Below are 13,760 nucleotides of genomic sequence, written 5' to 3' on the forward strand. Positions count from 1 at the left end.
TGCAGGAACAGAGCCAGGAAAAGCAAGTTAGATGCTGCTTAGCAGTATCACTGAGGAGCAAACACAATGCCTTCCCAGCACATTCTGTCCGAGGACTGATACTGTACCAGAACAGTTCATCTACGGTGCCTGTATTCCAGGAGTCTAAAAGCCACCTTTCCCTCAAAACCCTTCTGTTTGCACAGGAGTAGTACTCTGAATTAGCAAAGGCCTTTAGGTGCAGACAAGGAGGTGCCTATGCTGCAGTGTAAGACACTGGAGCAGTACCAGACAGCAACTGAGATGATGGCTCATGGGTGGAATTTATCTGAACTCTGACATCCGCTGCCAAGGCTACGGAGAACAAGACACACAGTCTGACTCCTAGGAAACAGAAATTCAACACCAGAAACCTATTCCAGCAGGCAGACAGTTAGGAGATGCTTACCGCTACTAAGTGCTAAGGTGCCTTCAATGTAGCACATGCTGCTCCCGGGACTGCTTCTAGAAGGCCCCTCTTGGAAAAGGCGTCCCAAGAGCTTCTCTCAATCTACCATTAAAGGCCTGGTTCTTCCCTTCTCACTGAGTTTTTACTGACCTGGTAGCTTATGATTGCTACCATGCATTCAATCCCTGTGAATATGTAAATCCTAACAGTAAAATTCAAGCTACAATGGGGGGAAAAAAAAAAAAAATATCAAAAAAGATCACTTGGTGTGACTTATCAACTCTGTGTTCCTGTACTGAAGCCAGCCAAGCCTAGGAGAAGTTGGAATACAGACACAACCTTTCAGACCTGGGGCCAGGGCAGCAGGAAGTATATTTGAGGACAGTGGGTCGTGGATGTGTGGCAGTATGACCCGAACTATTTTTTCAGATGCACATTATGTAGGGTTTGTCCCTTTCCTCTTCCCTCTGGCAGGGTATGACACATGGGCTGAACAGCACTAAGCAGACATGGTATTAACTATTGCATTAACTACCTTTGATGCTACACTTTAAAACACACTATGACACCTGACTGCAATATATCCTAACAAGAACAACCATCTTGATTATGAACTCAAGAATCTAAAGGTAAGAAATCAAAACCTAGAGGACTGAAAGGAGATGCAACTGAAACAACAGGGCTGTGGTTCCTCACCAGTGTGGCTTGAGTTACACAATCCAGAACCCTGACTTGAAGCTTTCAGCAGAGCTTCCTCTTCCTTACTTTTCTTTCTCCCATCCCTCCATGTTCTCCTCTGAAGGATTCAGAGGAAGCACAGTCCCATCCTCACATACTGCTAGCTTTGGATGAGGAGCCTGCAGCCCCTCCGGCACCAGCATCTCAGCACAAAGTCACTGTTTGCAATTCAAGTGTTCAGAGATTGCAGACTCCACCCTTCATGCAACACCATGGCCTGTAATTAGCTTTGAACCCTATTTTAAGCCTCATTTGCATTCCAAATTGCCAATCGTGTGCTTTGAAAATACATGGCAAAGCTGAATTAGTCATCTAATAACACTTCTTCTTATAAGAGGTGCTTATAAGCACACACACCCAAGGGTCTCAAAGCATTTGCGAGTCTTGGGGAAGAGCAAAGATGAAGTGAGAAACAGTTAGATGCCCTCACCTGAGTCTGCAGCCGAGCGACAATCTCCTTCCGAGCCTTCATGACTGCTTCCAGCTTGCCAGAGACCATGATTGAAAGGCCCTGGTCCTTTGCGAGAGACAGCTCCAGGTGAGCTCCTGTCTTCTGCATGATGTCAAGGCAGATCTTGGCCTGCTCGCCTTCGCCGAACTGATTCATGTCCTTGTATTTCCTCTCCTCCAGTGGCACATGAAACACCTGCTCAGCCACATGATAGATAAAAGAAGGGCACAGCAAGCAGTCAGTGCTTTTGATTGCCAGTGCCTCCCTCTCTTATTGCCGTACGGGACTTTACCGGCATACTAAGTTCCCGGGTTTGTGCAACCCATCAGCCTTTCCGGTGCAGACACCAGCTGCGACCAGGGAAAGTGCGAGAGCACTGCAGCAGGCAGTCTGTCCCGCACTGGGTGTCTTCCTAAAGTACGTCTGGCAGGCAAAAGTGCTAAGCTATGGGGGGAACACTTCAATGGATTAGGACTCACTACTTGAATTCTGCAATCCTCCCTTCAGGCCTGCTGCAGCTATTTGTGGAGCAGGGATGCAGCACTTTTTCTGGGCAGTTTTCGAACACATCCCTCCCCTCCAGAGCAGTCCTAGCTCTTAGCTGCAGTCCACCTCATGCCCCAGGGGAAAGTACGGCAAAGAGGCTGTCAATCTGACATACTAAGGATTTCATACTCCAGGGAAAGCTTCGCTTCACCTGCTTTTCGGAGGGAGGAAAAGGAGAGGGATAGACACCCACTCCCACCAACCTGAGTGATGACAGAAGCCTTTATTGGTCGGATTTTGCTCCAGGGCCCAGCAGGTTCCTGGGCAGCTTCCAAACATGGTGCTTTCTCAGGGAGCGGAGGGAAGGCTTCCTTGTAGGTTGGAGGATCATTCTCTTCTTCAGAGTTTAAAGCTGTAACTGGGGTGAAGCAAACAGGGTAAATGAGATGCTCTCCCCACAGAAATGCCCCTATTCTTAGGCAGTGCAACTGTATTTAGGCACGACTAACAAGGGAGGGCAAGTTACTTGTGCGCTACTATTAATTCTATTACAGTTATGCTCGTGGAGCAGCCAAGTCTGGAGCACAACTGACCTCAGCACAGCACAGACTGCAGTAGATGCCATGAACAACCCCCCTGTCTGAGCTGGCAGTAGGGCTACAAGAAGTGAACGTGCAAGTGAATGGTGGCAGCAAACAGCACATTACTGCCAACTTCGTCAAGAGGGGCTTAATTAGGGGAGAACAGGCTGAGCAGAAAGAAGTGAAAGGAACAGAGCAAGGCTGCAGGTCAGAAGGGGATAAGACAAACATACGCCCAGGAGGAAGGCAGAGAGAAGCGCTATAGTTAGGGCAAGAGTCCAGGGAAAGCCTGTACCTCACGTTCGACTCAGTTGTGCACCGGGCTGTGCCAAGTGGGCCAGCTCACAGCTGGAGGATGGGTGCCGAAACCCATCAGTGAGTCAGTTAATACAGTCATACCGACCTTCCCCAGCACCTGGCTGAGCAAAGGAAGGAAATGACAGCCCAGCACACTGACCCCACGAGGCTCTCTTGTAGCCCAACGCCCCACTCTTGCATGTGCCCCATCCCACGGCTGACGGCATTGCTAGCCAGAGCTCTGTGGAGATCTGAGGGTTGCCTCCTCCTGGCTCTGCATTGTGCAGCACCACCACTGCGCTGCTGTTGGTGGAAAGCCAGAGTTTGGTGGGCCACCAATCTAGGAATGGAGAATGCAAGGTCTGCACACTCATGGGGAACTGGATGTGCGGAGCGAGCGTGGGTAACAGCAAGGAACCTTGCCTATGCAGTCTGTATTTAGAGGCACATCACGGGAACTCAGCTGTGTTTTCTCACCTTTCACCTGCTGCTGAGCCAGGCCGCTGCGGTGTTCAGCGAAGCTCTCCTGGGTCAAAACTGCCACGGAGCTCATTGTCGACTTCCCACCCACACACAATCCGGGTATGCCACTGTAAGAGACAGAGGTGGCAGCACTATTACCAACACCATTCAAGATGCACAAAAGTCACTCCAGGAAGACGAAGCATGTGTTGCTGAGCACTTTTCCAGTCAGCCTCTTGAAAAGCACCTACAGTGCCAGTCAGCTGCCCGGTTCTCTTGCTGAACCAGACAGGAACTCAGGGGGGATATTTCCTCACAGCACAGTGGTCACCAAAACCAGAGCTCGTCATTAAGAAGGCAGAGGATGTGCAACCTAAGGTCACTGGAAAGGGGGACACCAGAAGTTGTTAAAGCATACTCTAATTAACCTATCATTTATTAATGGTGTCCAATTTTTAAATGAGCATCCGAAGGTCTGGACAGTCAGTCCAAGACCATTGTGTAACCCTGGAGAGAAAACAAAAAGGAGCCAGGATGCTGCCTCTTTCTGAAAGCAACTTATTTAGGTGCCTGAACTCCTGCTGACTTAGGGGTACACTCAGAAAGCCACTCTGATAAGCAAGCTCAGCAACAGCAAGATCTTTGGCTCTCCCAAAATAAGAACTTACCAGCTAAATGGTCAGTAGCCAGAGAGTCCGTCCTGTAAGCTGCCCGTTTGTCAGCCTGCCAGCTTTTGCTTTATAAAAAAAAGAAAAAGAAAAATATTTATGTGACAGCTCCAAGACAACAGGAAAACATGACACCCCCGTTACTGTAACTTTTAAAAGAGCACCACCTGCACTGTGTTTCAAACTTGCACCCTATCCAAAATGTTCTCGTACTGAGTCACATCTCACCATACTTTACCTGTCATGTTTTACTAGAGCTAAAGGCAACACCACTGTCTACTCAAACCTCACTGCAGGAAGCCTGAGGTAGCTACTCTTTCATCACACTGGCTACAAGAGCAGCCATCCAGTATCAGGCAAAAATATAGTCAATTAGTAACAGATGTGCAAGATAGATGTGAAATTTCAGGGTTGTAAGCAAGAGCATCAACATCTAGTCAGAGGAGACTAACAACCTGAAAACCTGCCAACACCACTGCCGTCAGTCAGACATTAGGAATGTAGTTTAGTGGAGCTTGGGTGAATCAACACAGACATCCTCACAAACTAAGGCAAACACTCAGAGCTATCCACACACAGCTGCTGGCCAGTCCACCCCTTCGCTTTTTACTGTAATAAGATCACGCACCAGGCACCAAACTCTGTCTCCAGGCCTAAGTCTGCAAGTTGGAAGAACAAAACCCGTGCTGGTTTACGTGGATATTTTAAATGCGTACACAAGATGGAACCAGGAAAAAAAATATACTGTTGGTGGGAGCTTTACATCTCCTGTATCTGGATCTGCAGATTTACTGAAAAAGTGTTTAGGAATAGAAGTAAAAATGTAAAAGTCGGTACAGTACACACTACGCCAGATGTATAACAGTTCCCCACACCTGGAGTGCCCCCCACCAGCGGTTACGCGTGCTCTTGCAGGGCTCGCACTCCTAAAATCCAGTGCCTCTGACTGCTCACGGGACAAGAGGCCCCTCTCCCACACGAACCCTGCAGCGCTGCTCAGACCTTCTTAACGGCAAACTCGGACGCTTTTCAGTCAACTGACAGTTGCCACTTCTGACCTCCCAACGTGCTGGAGAAGGCTCCCAAAACCACAGCATCGCTGACGTGGTGTCTCGCATCACGCTTATGACATGACACAGTAAGGGAAGGTGACAGCAGCAGAAGGAAAGGAGGGAAGAATGAGGAGAACAGTAGTGCAACTGCATCATGCAGGTGTGATGTGCACCTCAGTGACGGCCGGAGTGTTTTCTCCTCCTTCAACACGCCTCTTACCAGGCACAAGGCAACACCACCTGCGCTATCAAAGCAATAGAGCTCATGTTGCAATTAATCCTGTAACGATCTGCTACTACGAGGTGGCAGCTACCAGGACAGCCAGCCATGCTGTCCTGAAGCAGAGCCGTTGCAGCGCGCAGAGGCTCTGCAAGGCATTTGCTGGTATACACGAAAGGGTGGCTAGTAATCCAACCTCAGAGAAATACCCAAGTTCTCCTTGCTCTCCATAGTTACGCCATGGTGTAACACGTGGCTACACATCCATGGCACACGACTGTGCGGCTCAAGCTGCTGCCGAACCAAGGAAAGCGTGTTAGCGGCACGGCACATGTCCCAGACTGTTTCGGCAAGGCCTGCAGACTCAGCCGTCGGCTCCTTCAGCCCACCGGGTCACTACCGAGGGTGCCACCACCTCACTGCAAGCTGCGAACAGGACCGAGGGCAGGAGTGAGAAGCATCCTAGACGTCACGAGCAGCTGCCAAGGTCTGGCTAAAGCTTTGCTAACGGCACGGATGTGCTTGTAACTCTCATTTCTCAGGAAAGCACCACCTGGCTCATCTTGCACATGCTCTGCTGCTCGGAAGAGGGTAAGGACGAGAAGTCAGTCAACGACACCCAGTATAGCACCTGCCTGCGAGCCGCGACCTCAAGGCACAGCTGCTGCTTTCACTGTGTCCACACCAGCTGCAGAGATCTTCTTGCAGCCTCCATCAGAGAAGAGCTAGACAGTCAAAGAGAAATCTAAGGGCAGCGTTTATCCGTATGACTTTCTGCTTCGTCACCCAATACAGCAAGCTAAGAACAAATGCTCTTCATCTCCAGTAATTCCAAACATCTGGAATATTGTAGGCCTCAGGGATTCATCTCTGGCCAAAATCAGAGGCGGCCATCAGAATGGTATTTTAAACATAACGTCAAAACCAGCAGCTCAGGCACTGCTTTTGGAGCCTGCACCTCCTTGACTTCCCACTTTAGGTTTTGAAACTAAGGTTACAGCTACGTCACACTAGTGTGCGGCTGACTGGGCCAACAGGTTTTAAACTGCCTAGTTTATACACCGTCTGTAGCGCTGGCTTTGTGCGCCAAAAAAAGTTTCAGAAGTCTAGAACGCACTTAAAATAAAGAGAACGAAATCATCCTAAAAATAACCTCCAGCAAGGGCCAGACCTAACCACACGGGAAACATTTGTATGAAGAGAAACAAAAGCAAAGTCATGAGTTACACGGCCAATACAATCACTACTTGTGGACAGAAACGTCAGTTATGCGTTATTTAAAACCGTGTTTAATAAAAATATTAGCATTTTGTTAATTGAGGTAGCTAAAATCAGATGCAGCACACAGCGACAGGGCTGGGCTGGTTGTGGCAGCCACCGTCCTCTGCCAGATGTCCACACAGGGCAGGGTGATCTCTTGGTAGATGAGCGGTCACACAGGAGAATACTTGTTTTTGGAAAACCAACTGGCTCTCCCAGCCGTCAAAGGCCCAGGCCCCTTGATTTTGGGGGGGGGATCACGCAGGCGGACAGGTGCTGTGTGGCAGGATGGAGTCCTTCCCTTCGCACCGATTCCCGACGGAGCACATCTGAGAGCGCAACACAACCGGTGCATCAGACGCAGCCGGACGTACACCTGACCCGTCCGCAGCCGGACGTACACCTGACCCGTCCGCTGCGTTTACTCTTCCACTAACGCCAGGACCCGCCATGGTCCCCAGCGTCCCCTCCCGCCCTTAGACAGGAGCTGTTCCGTGCCTGCCCAGCCGCTCACCAGAGCCCAGCCAAGGAGAACCTGCCCCCGCCCGCACCCTCCCGGCCGGCCCCGAGGGCAGGTCACCGGGCCCGGGAGAGGGCTTCCACGGCTGTGCTCCCAGAGGGGCAGCGGGAAGCGCTTCCCGCGTAGGGCAGGCAGCGCCGGAGCCCGCCCCGCGGGCAGCGCCCGCCTTCCCCGGGCCAAGGGCAGAGGCCGGGCGGAGAAGCGCCCCTCCGTGCCCGGCCGAGGCGGGGGAGCCGCCGGGCCCCGCGGCCCAGGCCCGGCCAGGCCGAGGCGGGCGGCGCCGCCAGCGCCACCTCAGCACTGCCGGCACCGGGGGCGGGGCGGGGCGGCGGGGCGGGGCGGAGCCCTTAAAGGGTCCGGGCGCCCGCTGTCACCCGCGCCCCCCGCGCGGGGCTGAGCGGGAGGGGGGCGCCGGCGGGGGGCGCCCCCCAACGCACCGCCCGTGCGGGAACGGCACCGGGAGCACGGCGGAGAGCGCCGCGGGGCGGGAGCAGCCCCAGCCCCAGCCCGGCGCGGCCCTCCGGGCTGCAGGCCGGGGGCGGCCGCGTCATGTAAGCGGGGGAAAGCTGCTCCCGCGGGGGGAGCCCGGTGACAGCCCCCGAGCACGGCTCGGCGGCCGCGGGGCTGGGCGGGCACGGCCTGCCCCGAGCCCCCGCGTTAGCGCCTTCCCGCCGCCCGCTCGCCCCCGCCGGTGGCCCAGGGAGCGGGGCCGGGGCGTTCGCCCCTCTAGTCACGCCAGGAGCGGAGCCGCTCGGCCCCCGCGGCCCGGGGGAAGGCTGCCCGCCGCCGGCGCTCCGCGGGCTGATCGGGCGCTGGACGAACGCCCGCCGCCGACCGTTTTGGCTCGCAGCAGGCGTAAACCCTCCGGCCGGCGGGGACGAGGTGGAGCCGCCCCGACCCGCGCCGCTAACCCCTCTACTCCCGGCGAGAGGGAGCGGGCCGCCCCCCTCCCCACGCACCCGCGGGGCCCAGCGGCCCCGGGACGGCGCCGCACGCCGGCGCTGCCCGACAGCTGCTGCCGGCCGGCACCGCCGTGTCGGCACCGGCCGAGGCCGGACCCCCACCCTCCCGCCGCCGGCTGCCCCGAGCGGCCCCCGCCGGACTTTGCCCAGCCCGGCCGGCGGGAAGTTGGCCCGGAGTTTCCCGGCGGCGCCGACACGTCGGTGCCCCGGGGGAGGAAGCGAGGCCGCGCCGGGCCAGGCCAGGCCAGGCCGCCCCCCCTCCGCCCCGCCAGCCTCCACGTCGGCGCCACGGCCGCGGCGGAGGGGCCGCCCCCCCGTCCCCCGTGACTCACTCCGGCCGGTGCCCGCTCGCCCGCCCTGCTGGAGAACCGGAGCGCTCCTGGGAGAGCGGCGCGGCGCCCGCCCCGGCGCCTATATAGGCCGGGCCGCTGCCAATCCCCGGCCCGCACGTCAGCGGGACATGCCCCTTCCCGGCGGGGCCGGCCCGCCACGCGTGTCCCGCGCCGCCGGGGGCGCCCCGCCGCCTGCCCGCCGCGGCGGAGCGGAGCGGAGCGGAGCGGAGCAGCGGCCCGGCCCAGGGGTCTGCGGCTCCCGCGGCGGCCCCCGCTGCCCGGCTCCGACCCGCGGGGCTTCACGGCGAAGGGAGACCGAGCCGCGGGCGGCTTCCACCCCGGGGGGCCGAGCCGCCAGCCGCTGCCCGCCCCAGGCTGACACCCGCGGGAAAGCCCCGGCTGCCTTCCCTTAAAGGACGGCTTCACATGCAGCAAGGGCCTCCCGCCCGTGGCCCGGCGGCTGCAGAACCGAGCCGGTGCGGCTGGCTCTCCCCAGCGCCGGTCCGGGCCCTTCTACGGTCCCGGGAGTCAGCTCGGCTTCTCCAGAGCTGAGAATTACCGACTGTGTTTGTTTGAGGCCGGTTCCACGCGGGGTTAGTGAGCTGGAGCGGCTCCCGGGGCAGTCTTAACACCACGGCCGGCACCGGGGAGCGGCAAACACCTGGGGCTTCGGCCCCGTCCCACAAGCGGCGAGGGACATTGCGGCTCCCTCCGGCCCCAGAAGAAAAGTTGTTCCTCCTCCTGCGCCGTCTCTGTCACAGCAGCTGACACCCGGTGCTGAGGTTGCAGACAGGAGAAGGGGCAAGGTAAGAGCAAGAGTCAAAAAAGTATAAAATAAATACCCCCCCTGCCAAAAAAACAACAAAAAAAAAAGCCCCTCTCCTTATTCCAGTCTCTAATTTGGAAATGGGGGAGAGCGAAGGAGGGGAAAGGCAAGCCAGCAAGCACAATACCCTCCTTTCCTGCAGAGAGGATGTTTATTAAAGTTTGTGCAATATAGATGTTTTTAATTATTAGCCCTGCACCCTCAGGGAGCTGAGAAAAAAAAAAAAAAGTCCCATCAGTGTAAAAATACAGGGAATTTGAACTGATTTTTGCATTAGCTCAGTCTCTGCCCATTTTCCTACACAGGATTAATTTTCCTCATCATTCATAACTTGCGTTTAGTGACTGGTTTTCTCATTCACGCCCCGCTCTCTCCCAGACCCTGGCAAACTAAACGCAAGAACCTGCTTTGTAGAGCTCCGACCGCAGAAATGTGAGGTCTTTGGAGTAACTGCTTTTGATTACACACAGTAATTTTTGGAGATATTCATGTGATGTATTTATGGAAACATGGACGGTATTTAGCCTTAAGTAAAATTATGTTTACTTATTATTATTGAACAAGAGTAGATTTCTCCAGTTTTCCTCTTTCAATCCTGCGGCTGGGAGGATGTCATTAAAGCGCTTGAACTTTTTGACACAAACAATTTATCACTGTAAATAAAAATACACTTGTGGGTGAAATCGGGAAGTATGTTAAAGGGAGAAGGGGAACAGTCGTCAAGAGCTGACACCCTGCCAAGGCACCACGATGATCCATCTCCCCCCCACCCCGGCCCCTCCTCAGAAAGTCTGTCGGTCTCAGCGAGGACGCAGGGATACCGCTCCAAGCACGGGGCTGCCGCACAGAGAGGCAGCAACCACTGCTGCCACGTCATATACGCTTCAAGAGCTGGCTCGGGCTCCTCTGACAAAAAGCGTCGAGGCTGCGGATGCCAGCAGCACCCCGTAAGACACAAGCGAGCAGGCGGGTGCCTATTGAGACAGAGGTGGCTCATGCAAAAGCAGAGCTTTGGGGACCTGGGCAAACTGCAGCACCTCCGGACTTTGGGCACTTCTGCTTCCAGGCAGCAGCTGGGAGTGCAGGGGATTGTAATTTGGGACTTGGAACCTAGCACCCTGAACGTCACTCGAGGCGCACGATGCTTTTCTGGTGCTTTCACTCCCTTGTGTTTATCTCCCCAGCACAAAGCAAGCAGCCTTCTTTCAAAGCTCTAACTTCGCTGCGTCCAATTAACTCTGACGCGGGTAAGTGCTGCGATCCCCTGTGCCGGGGGACCAGAGGAGCAGCACAACCCCCAGCCCAGAGCATCTTACTGGAACACCAACATCCTTCTCCCTCGACTCGTTACCTGGTTCAGCAGGTGCCCTCTGGGGTGACATGCCACCTTGTGCCTGTGGGACAACTGTACGCCCCTCTCCTGCTCTAGGTAGTGTTGCTGCAGCCTCTGGGGTCGCTAGGACGTTATGGATTTCTGGGTTTTATCACAGCTTCCTCTCCGGGACTGTTTAAGAGGGAATCTTCCTTGCATGTTTCTGTAGCTCTTCCTTTATTTGCAGCTGCAAGCAGTGGGAGGGAAGCCTGCCAGGCCCAGAAGTTACTGGAAGGCCTAGAGCATCTCACTGCCTGCCACCCTCAAATGATTTCCGCTGAAGGAAACCTGTCACGGGCTGCTCTCCTCGGAGGAAGATCTGCTGCAGGGGAAGAGGGTAGCGGGGGGGAAGAGTTCACCTTTCCTCCCACATTCAGTAAGTACAGAAGTGTCCTGCGCACGGACAGAAGCCCATTTAGAGGGTGCTAGGAGGCCTGTTTCAACCTGCCGCTCCTCCCGTCAGCACGTCGACCATCAGCATCCCGCCTCGTCCCTCTTCTTCAATAAGGCAATGGGGTACGGGCAGAGAGAGGCCTGCAGGGGCTGCTTGGTGCCTGTTCTGTCTACTTGCCCACAAGTACAATCTCATATTGAAAACAAAACAAAAGGATGTGTGTAAAATGGCTCCTCTATAAACCAGGCATAGGAATTTTTGGTAGCTGAGGGGAAAGGAGACAGAAGGTGGTACCCAACGCCTTGACAAACACTGACCTGCCCCTCTCCCTCTAGCATCCCATACTTTGGCAGCATTACGACAGCCCCTGGTTTCACGACTTGTAAAAACAACTGAAAAGGAAGCCTCCCAAAAAGAGCACCAACGTGTGACAGAAAGGGTGAAGGATTGGGCAATACGTAATTTCAATGGCTTATCAAATTGGCAGGTCCTATCACCCGTCTGAGGGAGGACACCGAAATGGGACCGGCAAAAATATGAAACGCACACGGAGATAAAACTAACACTGAACAGGTTTGGGTTTTTGGAACACGTGTTCACCAGCGTGAAAGCAAAGGTTGAGGAGTTAAGAAGCTTTCAATAATCATACCACCCCAGGACTCCTGGGGAAGGGAGAGGAAACTTTCAGCTCCTTAAATCACCGGAGCAAAGACCACAAAAAGGTTGGTCCTTCCTGGCACATTCACCCTCAGCTGAGCTAGGATTTTGCAAAGGATTTCTTCTAGCCTGTTCTTATTTTCTGTTGTTCTAAGAGATCCCTATTTTTCCTGCCAGAAACTGCAAGCCTTATTTGGAAAGCAACTCAAGTATGCTCCAAAGAGCGTGTGCTGTGACTTTATTTCCTGTTAAATATAACTCCAGATTTCTAAAACTGTACAAATAAGCACCCTTTTTGTAATCCGGGCGCTTATCCCACACACCGAAGTCAGAGAACACCACAAAAGAAGTACTCCTGAAAGTATCCATTTCGGCACATCCCTCACCAGTGGCATGAAGAGAAACGGGGTGGGGGAATACTTGGGATCACGCTAGAAAAAGAAGTGGAAGAGGGTTCAGGACGCAGGGCACTTGTATGCCAGAGAGCACTGGGGTTCTAAGCCAAAGCAAGCAAGATATGCCTCTCAGCTCTAAAGGTATCACTATGGCTTGCCGTGGGATCTTCCAACAGAATTTTTTTATTTCTCCAGGAAAACCTCTATTAAATTGAAGTTAAGGGACAAATTATATAGATCCTTCTGCTAAGAGTATGAAAAAAGTTTCATCATAAAAAAAATGACTGAACGTGAGTCCGCATTGCTTATGTCTCCGTTGACTTTGAGACCAGATTTTCTTTCTTTGCCACGAGGAAGGAAACTTCCAGGGACATGCAAGTCAGGCACCCCTCTTCCCCATTCAAGACATCAGCACTAGGAAGAAATTATTCCACAGGCTAAATTCTGCCTCTCAGCTGCACTTAATGCAACCCTACCATCTTCAGAGGCCCGCTGTAAACACGGCTGGTAGAAAGAGAAAAGTCTACCCGAGCCTATACACTAATCCCAGCTCCAACCATTTAGTCATGTCGTGAAGGAGGGAGGGAGGTGGAAGGAAGATGAGCGACTGCACGTGTTTGTCTCACATGGGACCTGGGTGGTATAAATAAAGGGTCCCAGGGGAGTGCAACACCACTTGCCTTTCTCCTGGTAAACGTACATTGTTTATCGAGGGCAATTCTCTTGCACAAGCAGAAGAGCTGACCAGACGTTGAAGGAAGGTGACTAACCTCAGCAGGCCTCTCAGGCCAAAATGATTGTTTAAAAGACTTATTTATTTCCTGGGCACCCTGACAATATAATTATGCAACCATCAGCTAGCAAACAATGTATACACTGCCCTTCCTAGACTATCACAGGGTGCTCTATAAAAAGGGCAAGCAAAATATGTAGGAAGAACAGGAGCAACTTACTGGTGTGGACAGAGTTCTAGTATGAACAAGTAGCTTCAAGCCCTCTGACTGCAAAGAGAGGAAAAGCTGCTAGTTAAGCAGAGGTGTGCACGTGTTACACGGGGACACTGTGAGAAAACTAGATTTAGTGGTTAATGCAGACAAACCAGTCAAGAGACTCGAGCTCTACTCTTAGTTTTGCTGCTGATTTGGTGAACTGACTGGTGAAATTCTCTCGGTTGCCCTGGCTGTGCACACACAGCGGTCTTGGTTTACTCTGTGGACTCATTATTTCATTTCAGGTTGTTCAGAACGCTGTGATCCTTGGATGCCAGGTGCTATGACAAAACAAATGCCATTTCAGAGATGAGGAAGAAAGTCAATGGGCAGTTTAATAAAATCAATCCAAAAGCAAAGCAAAAGGAAGCCACAGAGGACAAGTCAGAGTCCGTCCTTACACTTACACTGGGAGAGAAATCTTATTATTTAACACGGACGTGGCTTTCAGAAGAAGTTAGCATTTCAAATAACCAAGATAAAACGGAATGAGATGAAAACAGAAGTAATACATTCAGGCCAAGAATGACTGAGATGACTTTCCCACCTGTGTTGCAGAGATGGTAACAGGCAAATTTAAGAATTGAAAAGGTTGTCAAAGTAGAAGCAAATTTCAGGCTCTTGGCCTTGGGGAGCCAATAAACACTTTGAAGAGGAATAATTTTCAAACA

General features: G+C 53.4%; 1 protein-coding gene across 3 annotated transcripts in view; it reads right to left on the reverse strand.

Annotated features, from left to right (window-relative positions):
• HDLBP (high density lipoprotein binding protein) overlaps nucleotides 1-13,760 on the reverse strand; it is a 41,164-nt gene that overhangs the window by 17,724 nt on the left and 9,680 nt on the right. Inside the window, exons 1-5 of one of the 3 annotated variants that reach the window (XM_059822360.1) lie at nucleotides 9,016-9,034; nucleotides 4,111-4,178; nucleotides 3,458-3,570; nucleotides 2,366-2,520; nucleotides 1,596-1,811 (exon numbers count right to left, since the gene is read on the reverse strand). In XM_059822360.1, the coding sequence (XP_059678343.1) occupies nucleotides 1,596-1,811; nucleotides 2,366-2,520; nucleotides 3,458-3,533 (447 nt within the window). In that variant the 5' untranslated portion in view covers nucleotides 3,534-3,570; nucleotides 4,111-4,178; nucleotides 9,016-9,034. Of the gene's footprint in view, nucleotides 1-1,595; nucleotides 1,812-2,365; nucleotides 2,521-3,457; nucleotides 3,571-4,110; nucleotides 4,179-9,015; nucleotides 9,035-13,760 lie in introns of those variants that run through there. The other 2 variants (XM_059822359.1, XM_009808905.2) reach the window with 2 other exon arrangements.

Source organism: Gavia stellata, chromosome 11 (genome assembly GCF_030936135.1).
Source record: "Gavia stellata isolate bGavSte3 chromosome 11, bGavSte3.hap2, whole genome shotgun sequence".
Classification (NCBI taxonomy): domain Eukaryota; kingdom Metazoa; phylum Chordata; class Aves; order Gaviiformes; family Gaviidae; genus Gavia; species Gavia stellata.